Source organism: Mangifera indica, chromosome 8 (genome assembly GCF_011075055.1).
Source record: "Mangifera indica cultivar Alphonso chromosome 8, CATAS_Mindica_2.1, whole genome shotgun sequence".
Lineage (NCBI taxonomy): Eukaryota > Viridiplantae > Streptophyta > Magnoliopsida > Sapindales > Anacardiaceae > Mangifera > Mangifera indica.
Genome location: NC_058144.1, coordinates 3,891,680 through 3,917,394, shown reverse-complemented (window position 1 = coordinate 3,917,394; position 25,715 = coordinate 3,891,680). Strand labels below are relative to the sequence as shown.

The 25,715-nt window shown below is 32.4% G+C and overlaps 3 protein-coding genes across 7 annotated transcripts; all 3 read left to right on the top strand.

Moving 5' to 3' along the window:
* The first annotated feature begins 835 nt into the window (after positions 1-835).
* Positions 836-5,418, top strand: LOC123224560 (probable methyltransferase PMT14). 2 transcript variants are annotated; one of them, XM_044648284.1, is made up of 7 exons: positions 836-1,108; positions 1,502-2,167; positions 2,772-2,982; positions 3,345-3,627; positions 3,862-4,248; positions 4,373-4,450; positions 4,820-5,418. In XM_044648284.1, the coding sequence occupies exons 2-7, from the start codon at positions 1,526-1,528 to the stop codon at positions 5,055-5,057; spliced, it is 1,839 nt and encodes a 612-aa protein (XP_044504219.1). In that variant the 5' UTR covers positions 836-1,108; positions 1,502-1,525; the 3' UTR covers positions 5,058-5,418. The 2 variants fall into 2 exon arrangements, with proteins under 2 accessions (XP_044504219.1, XP_044504218.1); XM_044648283.1 differs by having other exon boundaries at positions 836-1,112; positions 1,507-2,167.
* A 5,108-nt stretch (positions 5,419-10,526) lies between these two features.
* On the top strand, positions 10,527-16,651 carry LOC123224167 (two-component response regulator-like APRR2). Of its 4 annotated transcripts, none has more exons than XM_044647735.1 (12): positions 10,527-10,778; positions 11,553-11,754; positions 12,348-12,427; positions 12,797-12,863; positions 12,967-13,013; positions 13,198-13,275; positions 13,373-13,927; positions 14,590-14,730; positions 15,288-15,557; positions 15,716-15,772; positions 15,913-15,969; positions 16,072-16,651. In XM_044647735.1, the coding sequence occupies exons 2-12, from the start codon at positions 11,625-11,627 to the stop codon at positions 16,234-16,236; spliced, it is 1,647 nt and encodes a 548-aa protein (XP_044503670.1). In that variant the 5' UTR covers positions 10,527-10,778; positions 11,553-11,624; the 3' UTR covers positions 16,237-16,651. The 4 variants fall into 4 exon arrangements, with proteins under 4 accessions (XP_044503670.1, XP_044503669.1, XP_044503671.1 ...); XM_044647734.1 differs by having other exon boundaries at positions 10,528-10,774; XM_044647736.1 differs by lacking the exon at positions 10,527-10,778 and adding an exon at positions 11,200-11,430.
* Positions 16,652-20,539: 3,888 nt separating this feature from the next.
* On the top strand, positions 20,540-25,133 carry LOC123224158 (tobamovirus multiplication protein 2A-like). The gene is made up of 7 exons (XM_044647725.1): positions 20,540-20,733; positions 21,302-21,611; positions 22,826-22,925; positions 23,123-23,203; positions 23,282-23,386; positions 23,851-24,060; positions 24,686-25,133. The coding sequence occupies exons 2-7, from the start codon at positions 21,376-21,378 to the stop codon at positions 24,791-24,793; spliced, it is 840 nt and encodes a 279-aa protein (XP_044503660.1). The 5' UTR covers positions 20,540-20,733; positions 21,302-21,375; the 3' UTR covers positions 24,794-25,133.
* The last annotated feature ends 582 nt before the right edge of the window (positions 25,134-25,715 follow it).

Below are 25,715 nucleotides of genomic sequence, written 5' to 3'. Positions count from 1 at the left end.
TATATAAAAAATAGATTCTTGTGAAATTCATGCATAAAAGTGAATGAGAGATAGAATTCTCATTTTTTAAAACTTAAAAGCGGTTGGGAAATTTATCACCCTGGCTGGTAAATAGGGCAAAACCTATTTAAAAAGGCCATATGACTTATTCCCACTAGGGGATAGTGAATTTTCAAATTCTCATATTCTAATTTTTAAAAATTTAAATGCTTATTTATAAAAAAATTTATATTAAAAATTTTAATTAAAATTAAGATAAATCCGTTATTTAATAAAAAAATTAAGTTTTATTATATTTTCTTTCTTAAATTTAAAAGATTTATAATTTCTCTTAATTCAAAGTTTAAAAAAATGATAAATATCTCTCTAAAGTTTTTTTTTTATGTTGATTGGCCATCTTTGGTCATGAGTCGTTCTCTCTCTCACTTTATCTCTTATTCTAGTCTCTTTTATCTCTCTGATTGTATTCAATCGAGATGAAGATAAAATGTTTTTCGTCACAGTAAAAGATGGCCAAAAAGGTAAAGGAGAGGGAGGCTAAAAAAAAAGATAATGTGGGAAAGAGGATGACCAACGGTTAGAGACTGTCAATTGAAACCAAAGAGGAGAGGAACAAATTCTAAGAGGTATTTATCACTTTTTAAACTTTGAGTAGAAAGAAATTATAAGATTTTTAAATTTTGGGATGAAAATGTAATAAAACTTAAATTTTTATTAAATAATAGTTTTTATTAATTTTAATTGAGATTTTTAATAAAAATTTATTTATAAATAAATATTTGGAGTTTTGAAATGTGAAGATAGCATTTAAAAGGGAAAAAGTCTTTGGCCATTTTAGAAAGTGTGATTAATGAAACATAGCCTAGGTGTCTGCGAAGAAGAAGAAAGTACGGTGATTCATAGGAAGCAGGAAATATTTTCAAAAATTAAATAATAGATGTTTGATTGTTTAATCTCTTTCAACAACTTCAACTGAAACTCAAGTCTTCAATCTCTGTCGCCCATTAAACCTCTACTCTCACTTGTTATCTACATATACTCCCATTCCTCCTTTCAATCTTCCTACCGATCTAATCATCATTCTGCTCTTTCAGGACAGTTCCTTTTTTCAGGTAAATAATGAATCTTTCTTATCAAAATTTTCCACTTTTAGTTTTTTTTACTATGCCCTTTCGTATGTTCTTTGTTTTATTTTCATAGGATCTGGGCTGCTTAGTTGTTGCAGTCTTTTTTCTGTATTATTTTTGTAGTTCTGGCTCTTTTGTTTCTTAGTTTTACGGTGGTGGTGCTGGGTCAAAGACGCTAGATTTAGTTTGTTTGTTCGGTTTTATGTCTGGTTTTTATTTCGGAAGTTGAAAGTAACTTGGATCAGTCAGACTGTGAGTGTGTGACCCAACATGGGAATGAGTTTGAGTTGTTGCTTAATGTTTGTTTAAGGGGTTTTGCGTTAACTCATTTGTGGCAAGTTTGATTTCTAAGTATCACACATTTTAACCTGTGCTTCAGGTAATTGCCCAAATCTGCGATGGGCTCTAAGCATAATTCATCGGCCAGCAGGACAAGAAGCCCTCTTTCTATATTCATTGTGATTGTTTTGTGTGGTTTCTTCTACATACTGGGTGCATGGCAGAAGAGTGGCTCTGGAAAAGGAGACAGCATAGCTTCAGAAATAACCAAGCTAACAGACTGCAATATCTTTACCAATTTGAACTTTGAAACTCACCATAATGATTTAGAGATTGTTGAACCTTCTGAGATGAAGATCCAAGTGTTTAAGCCGTGTGATGTTAAATACACTGATTACACTCCTTGCCAAGAGCAAGAACAAGCCATGAGATTTCCAAGGGAGAACATGATATACAGGGAAAGACATTGTCCTCCTGAGGAGGAAAAATTGCACTGCCTTATTCCAGCACCTAAAGGGTATATGACCCCATTTCCATGGCCAAAGGGCCGTGACTATGTACACTATGCTAACGTTCCACATAAAAGCCTAACAGTTGAGAAGGCCGTTCAGAACTGGGTGCAGTTTCAGGGAAATGTTTTCAAATTTCCAGGTGGAGGAACAATGTTCCCACAAGGGGCTGATGCCTATATTGATGAACTGGCAACAGTTATACCAATTAAAGATGGTTTGGTCAGAACAGCATTGGACACTGGATGTGGAGTATGCTACTCAACTCAGCTCTAACTTTTTTTGCTTTGAATATATGTGAATGTGTATGCATTTTGATTATACATTATGGGCTCAATTCGTTTTTCATCAAATTTCTATTTATTTGTATTATAAAACGATGAGAAAGATATTCCGTTCAATGGGACAGGACCACTAGAAATGGAACACATAGATCACAGAAAGATAAGTTTGCATCCTTTGAGAATGGAGATATTGATTTTATTACCACGCCAAATAAGTACCCAAATAATGGACCATAGATGCTCAGGGGTAATTGAAACTTGGATTAGGGTCCAGGGGATGGATAGATCATAGAAAGAGAAGTTTGTATCCTTTGAGAATGGACATACTGATAGTATTCCCACTCCACACAAGTACCCAAATTAAGGGCATTAAATGCACAGAGGGTAATTTAACTTGGATTAAGGTCCAGGAATTAAGTTTTAGTAATGCTTTTCTGGTAAAAATGAATAATTCCTTTTATAATCAGGCTCACCTGGTGTATTATCATGTGTGACTTTTCGCCAATGCTTCTAATTTGATTAGTTTTGGTTGGTATAAGATCACTTTTACTGAAGTTGCTGTCACTTTATAGGTTGCAAGCTGGGGTGCATACCTGCTCAAAAGAAATGTATTGGCAATGTCCTTTGCTCCACGCGACAATCATGAAGCTCAGGTACAGTTTGCTTTGGAGCGAGGTGTACCTGCTGTTATTGGCGTCCTTGGATCAATACATCTTCCATACCCATCAAGAGCCTTTGACATGGCTCAGTGCTCTCGTTGTTTGATACCATGGACTGCAAACAGTAAGTGCTAAAATCATCATCTTCAAGATTGTGGAATTATAAAATGCTTTTTGCTCTCTCTGAGTAATATATGCTTATTTCCAGTGTGAAGCCATGAGAGGCTCCCTTTTTACAAATGCTTTTATGAGTTACAATAAGGAAGTAAAAAATTTTTGTGCCCCAAGGTGATATGTTAAGACTGTGAAAATGGTTAGTAATATACATTATTTTTACCATATAAAAGATCTGAAAGAATTCTTGAAGTAGAGAGACTACTTGATAACTAACCATATTTACTATTCTTAACATGTTTGTTTAAGAGTTATTTTTTTAAACACCTGGTGGAAGTTTTGACATTGAACCTTTTTTACTCTTGTATACAGATGGTATGTATTTAATGGAAGTTGATCGAGTTCTGAGGCCTGGTGGATACTGGATCCTCTCGGGACCTCCTATAAATTGGAAAACATACTACAAAACCTGGAAGCGCTCCAAGGAAGATCTCCAGGCTGAGCAAAGAAGTATTGAAGAGCTGGCTGAATCTCTTTGCTGGGAGAAAAAGTATGAGAAGGGAGATATTGCTATCTTTCGAAAGAAAGTAAATGACAAATCCTGTAAGAGGAATTCTGCCAATATTTGTAAATCAAAGGATGCTGATAATGTTTGGTGAGTCGACCTGCACCTTGTTTTGCTTCTTTGCCATTTTTGCTTAGTTTTAATTTTTGGGTACTCTGAAGCACATATGCAACAGCATTTGTGGTTAAGGTTCTTTTTGTAGTATGAAATTTATGAATAAATTATCCTGAATTTCCCCAGATTGGGGTTTACCAGGTTAGAAAACAATAGAAGCAGAAGTACTTAGTATTTAAATCTAAACTATTTATCTTGTGTGTCTCTTAGGTACAAGGAGATGGAGGCATGCACAACTCCTTTCCCTGAGGTATCCAATGCAAAAGAAGTAGCTGGTGGCGAATTGCGGAAGTTCCCAGCTAGGCTTCTTGCAGTCCCTCCCCGAATAGCTAATGGAGAGATTGAGGGATTAACAGTTGAATCTTACCAGAAGGATAACAAACTATGGAAGAAGCATGTAAATGCTTACAAAAGGATGAACAGATTGATTGGCACTGCAAGATATCGGAATATAATGGACATGAATGCTGAGCTCGGGGGATTTGCTGCAGCACTTGAATCACCCAAATCTTGGGTGATGAATGTTGTGCCTACAAATGCTAAGAACACTCTAGGTGTTATATATGAAAGAGGTCTGATCGGCATATATCATGACTGGTATCTCCCAACACAACCATAAATAAATTATTCTTATCACTGGACAATTTTGGGTCTTTTGAAACTCAGGAATTTCTATTATTTTGGAATCGTAATGACATTTTTATTTGATGTCATCTTTTAGGTGTGAAGGATTCTCAACTTACCCGAGGACGTATGACCTCATTCATGCTAATGGTGTATTTAGCTTGTACAAGAACACGTAAGCCTCTTTCATCTTCTTACTACATGCCTATAAGTCACTGGTAGCATTACAGTTTCCTGTAATTTCAAGTCATAAATTCTGATATTTTCTTGACTCTCCATATAAGCAATTTTCTTCTCATGCAAATATTATGTTTCTGGTCAGAAAATTACTATTGAGATTGTGTATTTTCCACCAGAATTGCAGAAATGTGAAATAGAAAATTTTGAAGAAGCTCTCTAATAACAAAGTTTGAATCATTAATAACATTCATTTATATTTTTGAGTAATTTTGTGTTGGATCACCATCATGAAAGAACTTTACAATCTTAAAATTGGACTTGGTTAGCGAAATTGGGTATGAATATATTGTAAATGATTAAACAGGTGTAAACTGGAAGACATTCTTCTGGAAATGGATCGCATATTGCGACCTGAAGGAGCAGTCATCATCCGGGACGAAGTTGATGTCCTGAACAAGGTTAGGAAAATCGTGGGAGGCATGAGATGGGATTCAAAATTGATGGATCATGAGGATGGCCCCCTTGTGCCCGAGAAGATATTGATTGCCGTAAAACAGTACTGGGTTGGCAGCTCAGGAAACAGCACATCCAGTGATGAATAAACAATGTCCTGGTCAGCCATGAAAATTAAAGCAAGTTATGTCACCAAGTGGCGATCGTTCGAAATTTTCTTAGGATTGGAAGGACTGGAGTTCTCATCCTCACGAGTGGCATTTTAAGCTATTAATGTTTTGTTTCTTGGTGGTGAGGGGCATATATTTCATTTGTTCTCCCTGTTATTAATTCATGGATATGATTTGGGATAAATGGAAGAATGTCATTTCTATGGCCTGCTTTAATAATGTAATTAAATGAAGTTTCAAGAATGTTATAGTGATGACAAGGAAGGCATTCATTATCATCATTATGTACTCAAATGATTTTCCATTGTAAATATTTAGTTCATCGGTTTGCTTTCCTCTATGCTCCCTTGTATGATCAATGTGACTCAAGTTCTTTTATGAAAGATTATTCATGCTAATTTATTTATTATATTATAAAAACCTACCCAATTTATATGAATATGATTGCTTCTCCATTTTCATCGAAATGGCAGCGACTGTTGCCCGCCAAAAAAGTATTCGCCATTGGGCACAGATATTTCATGCATGTAGAATTATTTGTCTGTGAGAAACAAGAGGCAAATCTGTGGGCAAAGTTGTTTCTGTGGATGCATTAACTGATTAAACCATTACAGTCAAAAATGAAACACATGTATCGAACCATTGCCACTCTTCTTGGCCCAAATCTACGTGGTCGGGTCCACCCATCTCCATAACTGGTTAACAAATGGACAAAAATAAGAAAGATGAAATGGGTCACCACGTTTGGGATCAGAAGTCACCTCTTTTCACTCTTCTTCAAGCCATTCATATGCGTGTATAGTTTCAAGGAATCTGACTGGTAGCCTAGGCTTCCACCATTTTTGAACTTTTAAGAATCTGAAAGTGTGAAGGTGATAATATAAGTGTAATTAGATTTGACAAAACAGATGCTCTATAGGTAATCCATAATAGATATGAGTCTTAGATTTTTTTACCCATACATATTTTAGATTTGTATCTACAGATAATAAATTTTTACAAACGGATCAGATATGTCCTAGGCCTCCACCATTTTTGAACTTCTAGGAAATCAAAAGTGTGAAGATGATAATATAAGTATAGTTAGATTTGGCAAAACAAATTGACCTTTAGGTAACTGTAATAGATGTGAGTCCTAGATTTTTTGACCCGTACATGTTTTATATTCGTATCTACAAGTAATGAATTTTTGCAAACGAATTAGATATACCCTAGGCTTCCACCATTTTTGAACTTTTAAGAAATCAAAAGTGTGAAGATGATAATATAAGTGTAGTTAGACTTGGCAAAATGGATAGACCTGTAGATAATTCGTAACATATATGAGTCTTAAATTTTTTTGACCAATACCTATTTTAAATTCATATCCATGGGTAATGAATTTTTGTGAACAGATCAAACATGCACACAAGTACCTGTAGATCACCATTGTTTCTATTCATCTTATTTTTTCCCTTCAACATTACATTTTCAACACGCTCAATATAAATTTTACATTTGTTTCTTTTAATATGAAATAAATGTAAATTCACTCTAAAATTAAAAAATTGGTTGTATTGAAAACAAACTCAAATAATATGAGCAATAAATATTTATTTCAAATTTAATACTAAAATTTTTTAAATTTATAAAAAATACTTTTATAATTTAAGTTAAATTTTTATATTTTTACAAAATATTTATATATTTAAAAATATTAAAAATTATAAAATAAATATATTAAAATAATAAAAACAAAAGAAGTTGTTGACAAACCACATATTTAATGACTGAAAACTGCAAACCTGTGGGCTTGTATATAGCAATTCTTGTACGTACAAATTAGTAAGCATAATGCTGATGCATCTGCATACATATGCATTGATTACCCTGTTTTTGATTGAACAAAGTTGGCACCTGATTTTACCTACTTTTGCATAAAACATCTATTGCTAATAGGCCAAAGGATTATTTCCCACCAAAGTATTATGTTTTCACAAGTTTTTTCGTCTTAATTTTGAAAATTTTATTTATTCTACTATAAAAGATTAAAACTCACCGTTTTAAAGATAAAATTATTATTTTATCTATAATATTAAAAATAAATTTAAATTTTATTTTATTTTTCTCCTCAAAACTCTAAAAACTAATAATTTTACTCAATCCAAATTTTTAAAAACAATATTTTCTCCGATAGAATTTTCAATTTTTCATATTCAATTTTTGGCAACGTTTCTTTCTCTTTGATAACCTCCAGGTGACATCTCTTCTCTCGATATGACCTCTTTTTTTGTCGATGACAACGTTGAGGAGGACTGTTGGAAGGAAGCCGCATTGGAAAGGGAGAGATGTCGCCTAGAGGTCATCGGAGAGGAAGAAACATTACCAAAAAATTGAATATGAAAAATTAGAAACCTTATAAGAGAAAATATTATTTTTGAAAACTTTGATTTAGAGAAAATTATTAATTTTTAGGGTTTTGGGTGAGAATGATATAACTAATGGACTTAATTAATTTTAATAATTTATGAATAGGTAAATAAAATTTTCAAAATTAACAGAGAAAAAAACATATTTTAGATGGGAAATAGTCCTTTGGCCTTACTGATATTCACAAGTTAATCATCAACCATACATTTTGAATCAACGGTGGGAAAAAGGACTAACCACGACATGATTGGGGAACAACTAAGCCATAAATAATTATTGCTATATATATAAAATTGTAAATATTTAAATAAAATAATAAAATAATATTTTATATTTAGTTTAAAATTAATAATATAACTCAATTATTAATATATATGATCAAAGAATTTATAATTTAAAGTTGACACATTAAATAGGTGGCTACTCAACATGGGCCTAAGTCAAAATTTATAAAACTCACAATAACCCACATCTTTTGTGCACAAATCAAAGGAGGACTTTAGGTATATATGTATTGTTACAATTATTATTATTGTAATTAAATTTTTAATCATACCTTAATTTCTAATTAACGTCACAAATGTTGAAGACTATTTATTGATAATAAAAAGGTGCGATTTATGAGACAAGCCCACATGCTTCATAAAAAAAGCCAATTGCAACGGACAAAGTTTCCATTGAGACAGGTGGAAAGTGTGGGTGGGTGTCAATGTTTTTAAAATTGTTTCCAATAATTCTGTAGACCCACTGCCATCCCCACATGTATAATTGTACATATTTGATATTTCTCTCATCATATAATTTTGTCGCATCTGTTGTTAAGTCACCTGAATTTGAGATTTGTTTATATTTATTAATTCGCCAGAGGAGTATTTTTCCATTCAGATACCCAATTTTAAAGTATATTGATAATAATTTAAAATTTAAAATATTTATTTATATTATAATTTTTATTAAAAATTACAATAAAATTATTATTTTATCATATAATCTTAAAATTTTCTATTATTTTCTTTTTTATTTTAAAAAATTAACTACTTTTCCTTATGATTTAAACAAATTAATCTCTCTCAACAAATGTTATATGAAATACTAGACTTAACCAAGTTAAAATCTCTTTTATATTATCTAAATTCAAAAAGGGTTAGTAAATTTTGAAAAAAATAAATTATAATGGATAAAACAATAGAGAAAGAAAGCAAATGAGAAGAACAAACTTTTGATATTTTCTTCTTTAGAGAAGAATAAGACGACTTTCTCGTCTGGGTTTTCAATATGTTATTTTTTCTGTGATAATTTATTGTTATATGATTTTTTTTTCCAAAATTTCCTACCCCATTTATTGTGGAGAATATGAAAAAAAATTTAACTTTGTTAAGCCTAATCTTTCCGATAATATTTGTTGAAAAGAGATTAATTAGTTTCAATAATAGAGAAAATTATTAGTTTTATAAATTAAGAGAAAAAATGACAGAAATTTTTAATGTTAAGTTAAATTTTTTTGAAATTAAGTTAAAATTTTGATAAAAAATAGTTCTTTGACCTTATTAATTTTGTGAAGAATTTTACTTACTATATATTAATTAAATATTAATTCAGTAAGTCACGTTACTCCTCCCTCCCTGTGTAGTATCAAAATTCAAATATTAATTTTAATGATTAAGGGGTTTTTTAATTTTATAAAATAATAAATATTATAAGATTAATATAGGAATAAATTTATTTTTTTAATTTTTAAAAACACTTTTTATTACTATTTAAACTATTTTGGGAAACAAATTATTAGTTTTAATTATTATTGAAAATATTAAAAAGTATTTTCGTTATTAACGAATTTTATTAGAAGAAACTCGGCAAAAGGTGGCAGTTGAGAAGTGTCGGCTTTTAAAGTAGATGGAAAAGGTGTCATAAAAAAAACCACGGTGGAAAATGTCGTTGTTGGCCCTTACTTCGGATCAAATCAAAGCGCGGTGATAATTCTCCACTTACCTCCTCATGTCATACCTTCTCTCTGCCTTTAACTTGAAATATAATTAACAAACTAAATACCAACTTATGCTTAAAACAAATCTCTAAGGACGAAATTACAAAATTGACCTTGGCCAATCAATCAAATTCCATGTGCTATTATGGAACCAAAGACAAATAAGGAGGGACCTCTCACCGAACTGGAGAATGAATGATTTATCAAATTAAAGTAGGCCTTGTAAGCATATACCCAAAAAGGCAAATTAAGTTTGAAGGGTTGTTGAGTGTTGCTTTTCTCCAAATTTATCTACTCTTGTATGTGTGTGTGTATATATATATATATATATATATATATACACACACACATAGGTTCGACATAATTTTAAAGTCTTATCTATCAATTTTTAAAAATTTAAACACTTATTTATGAGTCAATTTTTGTTAAAAATCTCAATTAGGGTTAAAAATAAAACTATTATTTAATAAAAAAATTTAAAAATAAAAGTTTTAACCTAAGATAAAAAATATAATAGAACTTTAATTTTATAAAATTTTTTATTAAATAATAATTTTACTTATAACCTTAATCGAAATTTTTTACATAATTTAGTTTATCAATAGATATTTAAGTTTTAAAAATTAAAAAAAGAAACATTAGGATTACCTCAAACTTTGGGTGGCAACAAGTCTTTTGGCTTAAATATATGTACTTATAGAGTTAACCAAACGAACAGATAAAACACTTGAAAATATAATAATTAAATTTATAATTATTATATGAGATAAAGTATATGAAATCATTTTACTGTAAAAATTTTTCAAATTCTTTTTAACCTTTTATCTATTTACTAAGTCAACATTTAATATTATTATACACTAGAATAATCCTATTTATAGATACTTTATCATTATGGAGGAGTTCAACAATATTATATTATATTATATTAACAAATATTTTAAAAACTTGTGGGGGTTTTGGGAATATTCACCTTAATACTATTAATTAAATTAGACCTTTTTTGTTTGAATATTCTATGGTATGGACTTTGTGATCAAATAAGCTAAAACTGATAGCAACTCAGAACAGAAATCACGGACAACCTTACAGAAAGCGCACTCAAACCTCTTCTCTCTCTCTCTACTCTAAGTCTTGTATGTACACCCAACTCTGAAGTGAAAGGAGGAGACTTGACTCTTGAGAGAAGAACAAAACCTTTTCTTTCTTCAATAAAGTTTTCTTTTTATCTCTTTTTTTCAGCAAAACCTTTTTTTTTTTCTTGCAGTTTGTATGAATACTAAGCACACTTTTGTTTTTGCATGTAAGTGAGTTCTCTGATGCTTGTTTTTAGATAATTTCAGTGGGCTTATTTCTACTGTTTTTTTTCTTTCCGCTTTCATTTTAATTTTCTTTCCTCTTCTGTTGTTGTTCTTGTCTTATCATGTGCATGCATATTAGCATTTTTTTTGTTAATCTTTCTGGGTTCAAGCATTTTTCAGATTTTCTTTACTTGTTTTGATGGGTTGGTGAAATTATTAACTCGTCATTTCAAGAATTTTTTTGGTAACTTCTTTGGACACCTAAATGGAGAGATCTTACAAGGGTCTTTGTCTGTTTATTCTCTTGTAATTTGGTAGCAGCATGTGAGACCTATAAACTCAAAACAAGTTACTTCTCTTTTTGTCGGTGATGTGTAATATTTATCATCTTTTTATCCTATACTCGTGAAGTTTGTTTTTTTCATTCCCAATTTTTAGATATTCTCCTTGATTTGCATCTTGAAGTAAACAGTTGTACCTTATTTCAACGATCCTACTGTTTGCCGGACGCATAACGAAAAACTTTTCACGCATTTATAGATTTAAAAAAAAAAAAATTTATTTACAAATTACAATGGAGTGTCCCCATTGTATTGATGACGTTAATTAATCAATGATGGATTTATTTCTTCTAGTGCATGTCAACAACAGTCTATTAGTTCAGCATTCTTTTTGTGAAATCATTAATCTTATTTGCTTTAATTTATCTTAACAGTCTGTAGTGTTGGATCAAGTTGCAAGATATATATTTTTAATGTGAAATTGCTGTGGATCATGCAGAATTGATTTGCTGTTGAGAAGCAGTGATCTGCTACAATTGTTTGTGGCCTGAGAAAGGATGCCAAACCAGCTATGGTTTGCACTGCCAATGATTTATCAGCATGGAATGATTTTCCAAAGGGCCTCAGGGTTCTTCTTCTTGATGAGGACACCAGTTCTGCTGCTGACATAAAATTAAAGCTTGAAGCAATGGATTATATTGGTTAGGGATTTGGATCCCCCATTTTGGTTCCTAGCTTTTTGTTCTTTTAGTTGTTCTTAAACTAGAAAAATCGGTTTCTTCATATATTCACTGTTATCAAACTCTAAAGACTGAATTGGTCCCCATCTTTTTTCTCAAAAGGCATTTTTATTACCTATTGCTTTAGATGGTATCATCACTTTCTTCGTGTGGTTTAGGAATTTTATCTCATAGAAGTCAGAATTTTTTGTGTGGTTCAGCTTCTTAAGATAGGAATAAATTAGTAGCAACTTTTAACTCTACCACAAACAATTTTTTCTTGATGATGAACAAAGGGATAACCTATCATGTTCAATGTTTTGTATGATTAGGAATTTACAACTGTAGTTGGAGAAAAAAGCTAGTTTGAAGTTGTTGAAATTGCATATGCTTTACTTCATAGTTAATGGTTTTTTATTGGGGGGTTGCTTTTGTTAATTTCAGTTACCTGTATGGTTTTCTTATTCAGAGTTAATGCAATGCTATATATCTGTGATGTAAGAGTTATAAGTTCAGGCAATGCTATGTCTTCTCTTGCAATGGGAATTTACCTCCCACACATATCCCTTTTACAGTTTCCACATTCTTCAATGAGAATGAAGCCATGTCAGCGATTTCGAACAAACCTGAAAGCTTCCATGTTGCTATTGTACAGGTAGTGACCTGTAACTGGAACCACAAGCTTCCTAAATTTCCCCAACATTATGAAATGTCTGTATAAAAATGATTGTACTTTGTTGTATACACTGTGCATACACAATGAATTTCCAAAACGAAGGAGAATGATTTTGTTCATCTGTCAGGATTCATTTCTTAGTCGATGTTTTTTAGTGACTATGCATGTTTCATCTACTTTGTGTTATTCATTATTTCAGTGATGCATACCATTCCTTGCATCATCATGGATTTACTTCTTTAAATCAGATTGGCATGTTTATTATTCAATATATTCAGTGCACAGATAAAGAAACCTGAATGCTTTGTCATGTTTCAGTATGCTTATTCATTCCGTTTATTGTCACAGGTAAATACTAGCAATAGCGAAGGGAGATTTAAGTTTCTTGAGGCTGCAAAGGACTTGCCCACCATTAGTAAGTTCAGAAATCACAGTTAATTTTACCTAATTTTTATATAAAAATTTAATTAATGTAAATGCAAGTTCTTAATTAATTGTGCGCTTCTCTTTATTTGCAGTGACTTCAAATATTCATTGCTTGAGCACCATGATGAAATGCATAGCGGTAAGATGTATTCTTACCACCATTCAGTGCAATGTACATTAGTATAACTATGTTGCTTATGAGTGCCTGTTCACCAAAAGTTCCATCATTTCATGAATGTGAATTTTTGTCATTTGACTCTTATCTATTTTTTCTTGATCACAGATTTTATAATTAATAATGACAGTTGACATTTTGCCTTCAGCTAGGTGCGGTGGAATTTGTCCGAAAACCACTTTCTGAGGATAAACTCAAGAATATTTGGCAGCATGTGGTTCATAAGGTATGTCTGAATTTTGGTTGGTTAATGTTGCGATTTCCTATCAAATAACATTGCTAATGTTGCAAGAAGAAAATTCTGATTTGTAACTCATGTGCAGGCATTCAATGCTGGGGGAGGCATCCTCTGCGATTCGCTGAAGCCTGTCAAAGAATCCGTGGTCTCCATGCTGCATCTCCAACTGGAAAATGGAGAATCCAAGAATGAGAACTCAGAGAATACAGAAAATATTTCTCTGGTTAATAAGAATGACAATGAACAGTCAGAAGGGAGTGATAAGTATCCTGCTCCTTCTACACCACAATTAAAACAGGGTGGACGATTATTGGATGATGTTAATTGCCAAGATAATACCAACAGCTTGACAGAGAAAGAGAGTGGAGAGCAAGATGGGGAATCTAAATTTGTCGACACTACTTGTGACAACTCAATTGGTGAACAGACTTTACAGGATGACCAACCTCAGAGACCAGTGGAAACTGTGGTCAAAGAGGAGCATGACTCAACTGATGTTTCCAAAACTGAGTGCATCATGTATCCTCAACTTCATGATAAAAAAGTTCCCAAAGATTCAAATGGTGTTGTTGAAAAATGTTATAAAGTTTCTGGTCTTCATAACTCTTGTGGGATTAAAACCAATCGAAAAAAGATGAAGGTAATGTAGTTTATATCCTCTTGGAAATTGGGTAATGATGTTTGGAAAAATCCTTATTCCTATCTAATTTAGACTAATAGTCTATAAATTTTCCTGCAATCCAGTAATTTTCATGAGGTTAGCAAATTTGTAATGTACCTCTTTGTCCATGATTTATGATATGTAATTTCATAAAGTGGACATATCCCATATTTCCATCTAGTATGTGTTGCACTCCCCTTTATTACCGTTGTCATACTATATCATGCCTGACACTTAAATCTTTTGAAGCTCAAAAAACTTGTCTGAGTGGGAGCATGGTTGAACTCGGAACCACTCACTGTTGCCCAAATATTTACATCAGTGAAAATCTCTCTCAATTTTTCAGTATTTTGTTGAAGTCATGAGTATTCCTGGAATCTCATGTGACTAAATATAACTTTTTGTAATGATTTCTTTCCTTTAGTATTAATTTCACCTTGTGAAACTCATTTCAGTATATTCAAGCTTTCTGTTATTATTATATCTTCAACATCTTCATTGCTCAATTTCTATGGGTAACTAGAGCCTGTTATTTCCCAACATTTTTCTTTTGTGAACAATGAGGTGATGGCTAGTTGATTTATAAGAATAACTTTTGGTGGATATTTATGATTTAATTTTATTCTTTTTGAGTTTTTCAGGTGGACTGGACACCTGAACTGCACAAAAAATTTGTGGCGGCTGTAGAGCACCTAGGTCTTGATCAGGCCATTCCTTCTCGAATACTAGAGCTTATGAAAGTGGAAGGATTGACAAGGCATAATGTGGCTAGCCACCTGCAGGTGAGTGCACATTTCGTATAGTAGTCCTGTGTAAGATTTGGTATCTGCAAATCTGTATCTTGACAGAAAACATATACACTGGTTATAAACATGCTAAAGTTCTCAAAGTCCACAGACATGTTAGAAAAGACTTGTTTCAAGATAAGCCTCATTCATGTTTTGTGTGTGTATCTTCCACCAGTTATTTCTTACTAAATGATAACAAAAAGTTACCAGTTGAAGTCATTTCTCATGACCAATAACTCTGTCTGTTACGAATTGTATGCCACATGCCCATGTCATCATTTACTCTACTGGTTTGTTTCTAGGAATTGAACTCAATTTCATTTCGAAGGCACATGATAATTTACTCAATAGCTTCATGAAATTAAGTGGCTATTGATTGGCCCAAAATCAAGGAAGTGATGGTTGCAAAATTTTTAATTTCTTTATTATAGTGGTTTTCTGGTTTGGTTAGTCTCAGAACTGATTGAAACTAATCACAAGGCTCTAAGCTCATATATGAAAACAGTTTTTTTATTAACTGATCAAATTATCTGTTGCATATCTCCAACCAGAAATATCGAATGCATAAGAGACACATCTTGCCCAAGGAAGATGACCGAAGATGGCCACAATTAAGAGATCACATGCCCAGGAGTTATTATCCACATAAACCAATTATGGCATTCCCTCCATATCATTCTAATCCGGTTCTCCCTGCCGGTCCAGTTTATCCTGTATGGGGTGCACCAACTTATCACCCTGCCGGTGTCCAGATGTGGCATCCACCTGGATATCCTTCATGGCAACAGCCAGAAAGTTGGCATTGGAATCCTTATCCTGGGGTAATCTTTGTTAACTTTGTTAGTTACACTTCAGCATTTGTTTTCAAGAAGCATGATGGAGAACGCATCTTTTCATAGAGGATACAAAATATCTGCTTTATAGATCATTGTAATGTTTCACATGCAACCTTATTAGATTGATTATTGTTATATTTCAGATGGCTGCTGATGCATGGGGTTGTCCTGTAATGCCACCAATTGACCGTTACCCTCAAGTGAGTATACAAAGCGCTATTGCATTTAGCTTGCATTGTAGCATGTATGCCATAGCATTCTTACAACAATATCTACGTGCAGTTTCTATAATTTAGATTTATTTGTACTATGTAAAATGCAAATTACATCTGGGTTTCAGGGTTCTGGTGTGGTCAATAACAGCTACATGCCACAGAATTCGGTCGATCTCCATCCGGTAATGCAATGCCTTTCAGTCGGTTTTGTGCTTGTCACACCTCCAATATATCAAATGAGCATTACATTAATTTCACTTAAAATTTTCTCTTATGTGATTCAGGCTGAGGAAGTTATTGACAAGGTTGTGAAAGAGGCAATAAGCAAGCCATGGTTACCACTGCCATTGGGACTGAAGCCTCCATCGGCAGATAGCGTGCTAGCAGAGCTTTCTAGACAAGGCATCTACACAATCCCTCCTCACATCAATGGCTCTCATTTATGCTGATGTTGCATCACTATCATCTTCCACCATTATTGAAAAAGGATACTGAGGAGCTGGACCACCCACCCAAATCCCACCATTTAACTTTTGCAGGTTTTTGATGCCACTTGATACTGCCAATTGGTGAGTATAATGTCACATCACAACTCACACCAGGACATAGCCAAAAGGCTCTTTTTTTCTAGGTCTGGTCTGATTCCAGTTGAGCAGGAAAAAAGTTCGCTTTCCAACCCGGAAACTAAGAAACCAAAACGAGCGACGCAGAAGTAGCCACGTCCATAAATGAAAATATGTGGTTGTAAATAAATGCAAACAGTTTTTTGATGTCGTCGGGACATTTTGTGGTGGGATGTTGGATAATGTTTATGGTGGGACATGAATATGAACATTGTTAATAAAGTTAACATTAATTTTTCCATTTGTAATATCTTGGAATCAACGTTTGCGTCAATATCTTGTAATTATCCAGATTAATCTCCAAGATGTGACAATATATGACCCTCTTTGTGTTGTAGCGGTTTAGTCATTATACAGAAAATGATGTTACTTGTGGTGTGGATTCAGTGAAGATTTTTAAGCATTTAAGTTGCAGAGGATGAACATGATTTCGATGCTGTCCACGGCCAAAAAGCATCACCAAAGACGGGTTGCTTTCGGCAGGAAGCAAAGACTGATACGAAGACACTTCGAGCTTTATGGTGAAGAGCCCCACACCCAGAATATATAGGCTGCTTTTCAGTTGGCTCAAACTTAGCCACACTTTTTAACAACCCTACTCAGGCCCACCATCCCTAAATGGACAAAGCAAGGACGGGCATTAATTATTGGAAATTTTATTTTATTATTAAATCAAAAATGCGAGAAGATGTTCCTGTAACGGGGCTGTCATAGAGTCGTTGGCAATGTCTGAACTAAAATCTACTTTAATTTTCACCGTTAATTATTTTATTAACAAAATACTCTCTAATTTGAATTTAATTACAATAAAAAAAATTATATCTATAAATAATAATATATTATTATATAATTAAAAATTATTTTATCTTTAATTTAAAATTATCAATCATATGATAAAATTTTATTATTTATATATAAAATTATTTATGTATATAATATTACTTAACTATTTATATAAATCATTTTCGTCTTTGCTAATGTCAATATTTGTATTCTAGAATTTTAAAATTTTTATTTTTCCTCCACTTGATAGAAATGTAACTCTTTTTAAACGTTTTCTTTTTTTCTTTTTGAATGACATTTTTAAAAAAATGAGAAGTTGTGTGTTCTTCTGCAATTTTTAAAAATTAAAAATAAGATACATTCCTTAAATAATAAAATTATATATACAAATAATAATATATAATTATATAATTAAATATTATTTTATCTTTAATTTTTATTTATCTAATTATATAATGATACATTATTATTTGTATATATAATATTATTCTAAATTAAAAAAAAAAGTGTGAAAAGAGTGTTAGGTAACTTTTTCATGTTGTTCAAAATTTACTTTAGTACAATTTCGGACAACTTTTCAAAAGTGATCCAAAATCACGGGTACTCCTATTGGAAAAAGGAATCATAAACCCCTTCATTTTTTAAAAGCCAGGGAATGTATTTAGATTTTAGAAAACTTTTTAAAAGAGGCGGTTTTTTTTTTTTTTCCAAGAGGGGCATTTGAAATTTTAGACAAATTAAACAAAAAAAAAAGTCTGAAACTGTATTAAAACTATTTTCAAACAACTTTTTAGTTTAAAAAAAGGGTAAATAAAAACTTTTAATAAAAAAGAAGGCTTGTAATTTCGATTTTTTTTTTTAAATTGTTGGAAACTATATTGAAGCCAAACTTAAATAACTTTATTATTTGTTTTTGCCAAGAGGGGGTATTTGTAATTTTAGACCATTTTTAAAAAGTTCCAAAACTGTATTAATATAATATTTGAACTTTTTCCTTTTTTCAGTTTGATTGCCCAGAAAATGATAGACAAATTGGCAAAGGAAATTCAAGATTTTTTTTTTTTTGCTTTTTTTAATTGTAAATTTGTTAAACATTAAAAAAAAAAGTTTTATTTTTTGTATGCACAAGTATTCTTACATTTCCTTTGTTTAGTATTTCATTTCTTGTGTGATAAAGAATAACAAATTAGAAAATCTGTGAGAGAATCCACATTTGGGTGAGGTAGAAATGGATTAGGCCTAGTCATGTTGGGGTAAAAAATAATAAGGTCCAACATGCCACGAGTCATGCATACCAAGCCTTGTAAAAATGTAGGTCGTGTTGACCCACCAAACTTTAAGCCCACAATAAAACCTATGGTGTGAGGGGTCGTGCTATCATAAAGCTTTTATTTTTATTTTGGGTTTGTCCCTAAATTTTGTGGGACGTGTCGAAAAACATTAAATCTCAGAAAAAATATATATATAAAAAAAAAACCCTAACAATCACCAAAAATTTATCTTCGCAAGGGGAAATTGAGATATGAAATTTTTGGGTCCAAGTGAAGATTAAAAGGGATTAAATAATTGGGTTTAAGAGAATTTTCGACGACTGAAAAATGACTTGTTTTAAAAAAATGATTTCTTAAGTTTTGGATTTCAATAATAATTTTTCTATTGGCTTGTTTTTCTCTTGACCATTAGTTGTTGTCTTGACTGTTAGTTAGTTGACTACCACGCGAACGGGATACACCCTCCCGCCAAATTATACTGGGACCTACTCTTTACGCACACGCGGCAAAATCTGGTTGAAATCAGGTGCGATATTTGCTGCTTACGGTGCACTTGTTTGTAGTGTATTAATGCTTGATCTTTGGTCAAAATTAATAAATTTTGTTAGGTATTGCAACAGAATTTATCAAAATGAAGGGTGCCGGACCACATGGTTACAAATTTACAATTAGATTTTACAAGAGTAATTCACGTTTTCCACCCAAAGTTTAGCTTGAGAACACTGCTCTATGCTTTGATTTCATAAATAACACTTTACCACTCAAAATCAATTATCATAAACAAATTTTGGGATGCATAGTTCATAATTACAATATTTCCCTTGTTATTTAACACAACCTATCACTTGGATACTACCATTACTATAGCATCAAACGCCTTAAACTCTCTCGTCGAATCATCTTTGACATCCTCATCTCTATCTTTATGGTCTTATCACTCTCCACTCTACCAACCCAAAGTTCATCTTACAAGAGCCTTTAACATTTGCTCCCCACTTAGACCACCTTCAACTTCCAAGTTACCATATCACTTTCCAAATTTGTTTGGATGCACTTCTTGAAAACAATTAAAATCATCCCCTAAAAATGTTTGGATGTTATTTCGGAAAACACCCAAAATTATCTTCACAACAATAATTCAAATATTAAAAAAAAATCATATAAAAAATCATTAATTAATCATTCAAACTTTATGAATACACAAAATAACTATCTTCACTAATTATTTGAATTTTTGTTAGAAAGTTGGTGGTTATAAGAGAAGTGTCGACATATGAGAGAAAAGAGAGATGACAATAGTGGTGAAGGTGAGTGAGAAGAGATGATGTAAGAGAATATAAATTAAAAGGTAGAATTGAATCTATGTGTAATTTAAGATTGATCATTATCCAAAAAAAAAATCAATCTTTATGTGATGAGAACAATAACTGATTATATTTAATGATCGATAACATGAAAAGATCATCATTTGAAGGTCAAGAACAAGAAACAATCATCTTTCGATAGTCAAGAAGAAGAAACGATCATTGTTCAACGACGGATTATTTTATATTTTTTTAAAACTGTTGCTTTTTTTTACAAATAATCCAGGTTTTTGTTATTTTCATATATAGATATATTGATTCCATCCGGAAATTTGATATTTTACTGTTCTACTCTCAATTTACTGTATTTTGGATGGAATAATGTTATTTATGAAATCAATAGTTGACTGTTTTTGTGTCAAACTTTGGGTGGCAATATGTGACTTACTCATTTAACTTTAAGAATGATTTTCCCCACCGTCCAGCCCACAATTCTCAAATCTTGAACGTTGTTTCACCGGCTATTTGTTATCATTATGACAAATGTACAAATTTGATATGTTTGTCCGAGTTTCCCACGTAACGAAAATTTGAATTAATTCAAAAGAAAACAAAGCCGATCATGAGTAAGACACGAAAAAAATATGTTCAATTTAGAAATTTAATTGGATTTATTTGTAATGTTATGGAAGTATGATGGTGGTCAAAAATTGACATAATTATCCTCCTAACAATGCCCATTCAATTGACAACTTATAAGGAGATTATTGTGATTTCAGTGAGAGGACAAAGCAAAGGCCAATTGGCGAGTAGCACAGACAGCGAACAAGTCAAGTGAAAAAGGTGTCGAATTATTGTCTCAGCGATTTGAACTTCCAGACTCTCCTCTCCCTTCTCTATTTTGCTGTTTGTTCAGAAAAGAAAAAAAAAGGCGAAAGCAAGCCATATTAACCTGTCTGATACCTGTAAGTTCTTCAAATTTCACTTGTTATTTTTATCGTTATTTATCTTAATTTTTAATCGATTAACACGATCTGAGCTTAGAGTTAATTAGGTTTTTCTCTATTATTTTTTAAATGATTTTGATTAAATTTTTTGAAATTAGAGTTACATTGCATCACAAGCTTTTATTCTCGTGTTTAATTTCATGGATTGAAGTGATTACATGCCCAATATTTCTGTTTGGTTGCCGGGAAAGCACGGAAAAATTACAAGATATTTTAATTTAATGATCCACTGTTAGATTAGGTTTCGGTGTTTTGGAAATTGTTAGTCAACATTAAACTAGATAGCCTTTATTATTTATTTTTTAATTTCCCTGAAAAGTGTTTTAATATGTGGCATGGGTTGTGATAATGGAATAATCTAAAATTCGGTAATTCTTTTTTTTTTTTTACACTCTTTGCTTGGCAGGGAGTATAAGTTTCTGACTGAAAACACACATATAATAACAGTTTTTGTCAGATTTCATTTAGGAGTGAAGGTTTTTGCTTAAGTCATCTTTAGGTGAAATGTGGGTTTTTTTTGTTGAAGGTGAACCACACAAGTTGATGAATTAAGAGAGACCAAGTTGGACCGTGATTTAGGGCATCAAAGTAGTTTAGGGGATGGCTTGTAGAGGATGCTTGGCGTGCTTATTAAAGCTGCTGAACTTCTTGCTAACCCTTGCGGGACTGGCAATGGTTGGTTATGGAATCTACTTGTTTGTGGAGTACGAAAGAGCAGAGGCTAATGAGACATTTTCATCTGTGAGTGGTGATGAGACTTTGGTACAGCTCGGTCGGCCTATGCTTACGGCTGTGTCTTTGTCTTCCAGTATTTTTGATAACTTGCCAAAAGCATGGTATGAATTCTGCATACTCATTTCAGCTGAAACTAGACTTAGCATGTTTGTTTTAAACTTGAGAATCGGTGTGGTATGTTGTATTGAATATTGTGTTGTGTTTTTAATTGATTGGTTGGTTGTTCAATGAGTGTATGATCTTGCTTATATAAGATAACGGGTTATTGTCATAGTGCAATGCAAGGAGACAAACTTTGATTAGAAATATCTTTTCAGTGAGGTTTCGTATATCTATTTTTTATCCACTCACTTCATGGTTTCTCTAATTTACCCTGAATTGTTCTTTTTCCTTGGTTTCTTAAACAATTCAAAATGTTTTGATGATCAAATATATCTCCAAGGGAAGCATCACGACAAACTAATTCAAATATCCTACTTAGAAGGAAAAGGAGAACCCTTTCTAACATATGCACTGAGGCTTGTGGAAAATTCTTGATTCTGAAGTAGAATTAGTTTGTGAGATACGACTCTTATTTCATAGAATTGGTCTTGTTTAAAGATTAGTCTTGCAAGAAGCATTTTAATAACACTGAGATCACTTGCTTGAATATAAAATCTAAACAAACACATTACTGCTATACATAACATGATCGTTCTAGGTGTAAATTGTTTGTGTGATTCTATTCATTAATAGAGAGCACAGAACCTTTAGGTTTCCAATTAATTTTACTCAACTTGTTTTTACTACAATAACTTGTTCACATCAGTTGTACAGTTGAGTTAGTTGATCATTCAGCATATTTATTAGCTTTCTTTTTGATGCTTAATGTTAGAGATTTGGCAAATACATCCACATATCTAGTTGTGATAAGTGGAAATACTGACCATCATGTACATCTAGGTTTTGTGTAATTGATTCCAGTTAAAGTGAACTCAGGTTCTTGCAAATTATAAGGAAAAAAAAGTTTTCCTCATCTGGTATTGATTTGGAACTGGGTTGGTCTCGGTTTCACGTACCAGTTTGGCAAAGGTCAGCTCATTTTTTAACTTTGGGTGTAGCACCTCTTCGATGCTCTCTTTCATGTGATTGTCAACCATAATCCGGTTCTTTTATTGAGTATTCGTTTTCTATTGAAGGAATCTATTCGTGGTCCAATTTATATGTGTTTTATTGATCAGTAGTACAAGGATTTGAATGCTTGAGTTATTCATTGCATTATATATTATCCTGTAATTTGCTTAATTTTAATTGTTGCAACCATATCTCTTTGCAGGTTCTTATATTTATTTATTGGCGTAGGAGTGGTTCTCTTTGTCATCTCTTGTTTTGGTTGTATTGGAGTTACAACACGAAGTGTCTGCTGCCTTACTTGTGTATCCTTATTGGTTTATATCTCTTATTGGGACGAATGTTATTTTTGGTTTTGATTTCTAAGAGGTAACTATTTCATCTCGAGATATTTTCATTTTTATGATTCTAATGGTTGAAAATGTCTAATTTTTATGCTCTGTTTTTGTGTTCCCCTCCATGTTTCTTTGTTGATATTATTGGTTTCCTTAAGCAAACATAGTATTCAGTATTGGTAATCTTGTTGATTTTAGTTGAGCTGGGCTGTGCAGCCTTCATTTTCTTTGACAAATCCTGGAAAGACGTGAGTATAGTTAACTGAATTGTTGACGTTTGGGATTATGAAGCTGATTAAATAATAATTGAAAGATTTTTCTTTCAGGATATTCCCACGGACAAAACTGGTTATTTTGAAATGATATACGATTTTCTGAAAGAGAACTGGATTATTGTGAAATGGGTTGCCCTTGGAATTGTTGTTTTGGAGGTATGTGTAATATGAAGTCATTTGCTTTATTGAGGTCAAAATACTACCACATGCATGATTTCAGTCATCCTCACCCTGAAATGGTCAGTATACTGATGGATGAGCAACTTTTTATCTGTGAACTTTTACAATAAGTAGATTTAGTTTGGGGTTGAGGTAGATCTTATGCTTAAGCTTGCTTAACAAAGAAAAAAAAAGATTTACAGATAAAAGAATATTTTTTTCTTGTGACTCTTCTTTATAGATAAGCTCTATTTTTTCACTTTTACTAATTATGTGTTCCCTAAGATGAACATGATCCTTCAGTATGAGAAGCAAATAAAATATGTGAAATTTATAGCAGTTCCTTAAATGGCATCAAAGTTATTGTTTGTGTGCAATATTGAATTTTCAAATTGATAGAATTTTTTTATTACTAATGCTACCCCTTACCCTTAAGTAATGAAGCAACTGTAATTTTGCAGGCTCTTATTTTCCTGTTGGCTCTTGTGGTTAGGGCAGCAAACAGACCTGTAGAGTATGATAGTGATGATGAGTTTATTGCCCCAAGACAACAAATAAGGCAGCCCTTGCTCAACAGGCCGCCAGTCCCTCCAGCAGGTGTGCCTGTAGCTGGAGCTCTTGATCAGCGTCCAAGTAGAAATGATGCTTGGAGCACACGTATGAGGGAAAAGGTGCGGTTTCTTTTTCCTAGTTATATTTGCTTGTTAAATGCAGGGAAGACAGGTGCTTTATGAATAGTTTTGGGATGTACTGTATTGCCTCTTTAATAGATTGAAAAAATATTGAATCTAGATTATCTGAAATGCTTGAGTTGACTCAAACGATTTGTTTCACCTTTTAAACCTGCATTGCTTTTCCAACAGTTCATTATTATTTTGAAATTGTAGGGAAAATATATTGTTAGATTTCTGATCACTCTTCTGATTAACCCATAGTCTTGCAATTGATTTATATGGTTACTGTATCTACAAAGAGAACACTGAGCCTATCTAAATCAAGTAGAACTTAGAGATTATTGTTGATGCTTCATCTCATTCTTGAGTATTTCATGATGTTAAGATTTTATGGTTTTATACTTGTGCACCGTGATCAGTGTAATATATGACCATTGTCCCCTGCTATTATTTCCAGGATACCTTGTATAGGGTCCATTATCATGTAGTACCATCATAGTTTTCTATCTTTTAATAACTGTCATAGCACTAAGATTGGATGACTATATATGTTTATTTATAATTCTTAGTGAGTACTAGTCCTGATACTGACGTTATCTGGTTTATAATGCATGTAAACCAGTATGGGCTTGATACTTCTGAGTTCACCTACAACCCATCTGAGTCACACAGGTTCCAGCAAGTGGCCCCACAGCAGTCAGAGGAAAGGAGTCGTTGCTCCATCATGTGATGCCTTTGCGGATGTTGCCCAACTCTGTTTTTTGAACAATGGTGTGAGAGCTTAAAAGTTTCCTGGGGACAGTCTTTTCCTTTATTGAGTTTGTGTACAAAACACATTGTTCAGGAGTTTTATCATTCCCCACCCCTCATTTCACTTTATGTCAACTGCATTACCATTTTGTGTGTAGAAATGTACTATTTACAATTATGAATTGTTGTGGAGTTCGTTTGAACTTAAATTTTTTTACAGAATTGTGAAGACATTCTGTAGTTGCATAAAATAGCCGCCTTTCTTTTCTTTTTTAACAAATCGAACATCTGGAAGTTGTTGAAACCAGATTCTTCCTGAATTTAGAGTATCTCTATCTTTTGAAGCTCTGTTTTTCTTTAATCTACAATGGAGTTGCTCGAAGTGTAGTTGTAAGTGCTGTCTTATTCATCGGAGGTTGGATCACAAATGTCATTTGATGGAAGAAGCTCATTTACGGTTGCTTGAAATTGATTGCATTAAAGCCTTCAATCTGAGCCGATTACCTTATTTTTCTCAGTAACTTTTATGAAACTTTGAATAAGAATTGGAATGATAGAGCAGGAGGAAGATATTATTGGGTGATGTTTCAATGTCATTTTCCATTGAATAAGAATTAGAATGATAGAGGAAGAGGAAGATATTATTGGGTGATGTTTCAATGTCATTGTCCATTATAACAAAGAATTGCAGAGATGACGAAGGACGGTAGTCGGTGCTAGAAAGTTTTTTTGTCATTGTTCACTACAACAATGATAAAAACTCGCATGCTTATACACCACTGAAAACTGTGAAAAAAACAGAACGGGTAAATCATTATCTTCAATATCTTTTTGATCTTGTTACCTTTTGAAGGTATTAGAAAAACTGTACCCACATTCTTTTGTTTGCAGAAAGATGGACT

What these genes read in the sequence shown, in the direction of transcription:
- LOC123224167 (XM_044647735.1), top strand. Translation starts at nt 11,625, where the DNA reads ATGGTTTGCACTGCCAATGATTTATCAGCATGGAATGATTTTCCAAAG. An exon ending in TCCATGTTGCTATTGTACAG is followed by an intron (nt 12,428 to 12,796) that starts GTAGTGACCTGT and finishes TTATTGTCACAG; the next exon opens with GTAAATACTAGCAATAGCGA. An exon ending in ATTGGAATCCTTATCCTGGG is followed by an intron (nt 15,558 to 15,715) that starts GTAATCTTTGTT and finishes GTTATATTTCAG; the next exon opens with ATGGCTGCTGATGCATGGGG.
- LOC123224560 (XM_044648284.1), top strand. Translation starts at nt 1,526, where the DNA reads ATGGGCTCTAAGCATAATTCATCGGCCAGCAGGACAAGAAGCCCTCTT. An exon ending in CATTGGACACTGGATGTGGA is followed by an intron (nt 2,168 to 2,771) that starts GTATGCTACTCA and finishes GTCACTTTATAG; the next exon opens with GTTGCAAGCTGGGGTGCATA. An exon ending in AAGGATGCTGATAATGTTTG is followed by an intron (nt 3,628 to 3,861) that starts GTGAGTCGACCT and finishes TGTGTCTCTTAG; the next exon opens with GTACAAGGAGATGGAGGCAT.
- LOC123224158 (XM_044647725.1), top strand. Translation starts at nt 21,376, where the DNA reads ATGGCTTGTAGAGGATGCTTGGCGTGCTTATTAAAGCTGCTGAACTTC. An exon ending in TTGACAAATCCTGGAAAGAC is followed by an intron (nt 23,204 to 23,281) that starts GTGAGTATAGTT and finishes TTTTTCTTTCAG; the next exon opens with GATATTCCCACGGACAAAAC. An exon ending in TTGGAATTGTTGTTTTGGAG is followed by an intron (nt 23,387 to 23,850) that starts GTATGTGTAATA and finishes GTAATTTTGCAG; the next exon opens with GCTCTTATTTTCCTGTTGGC.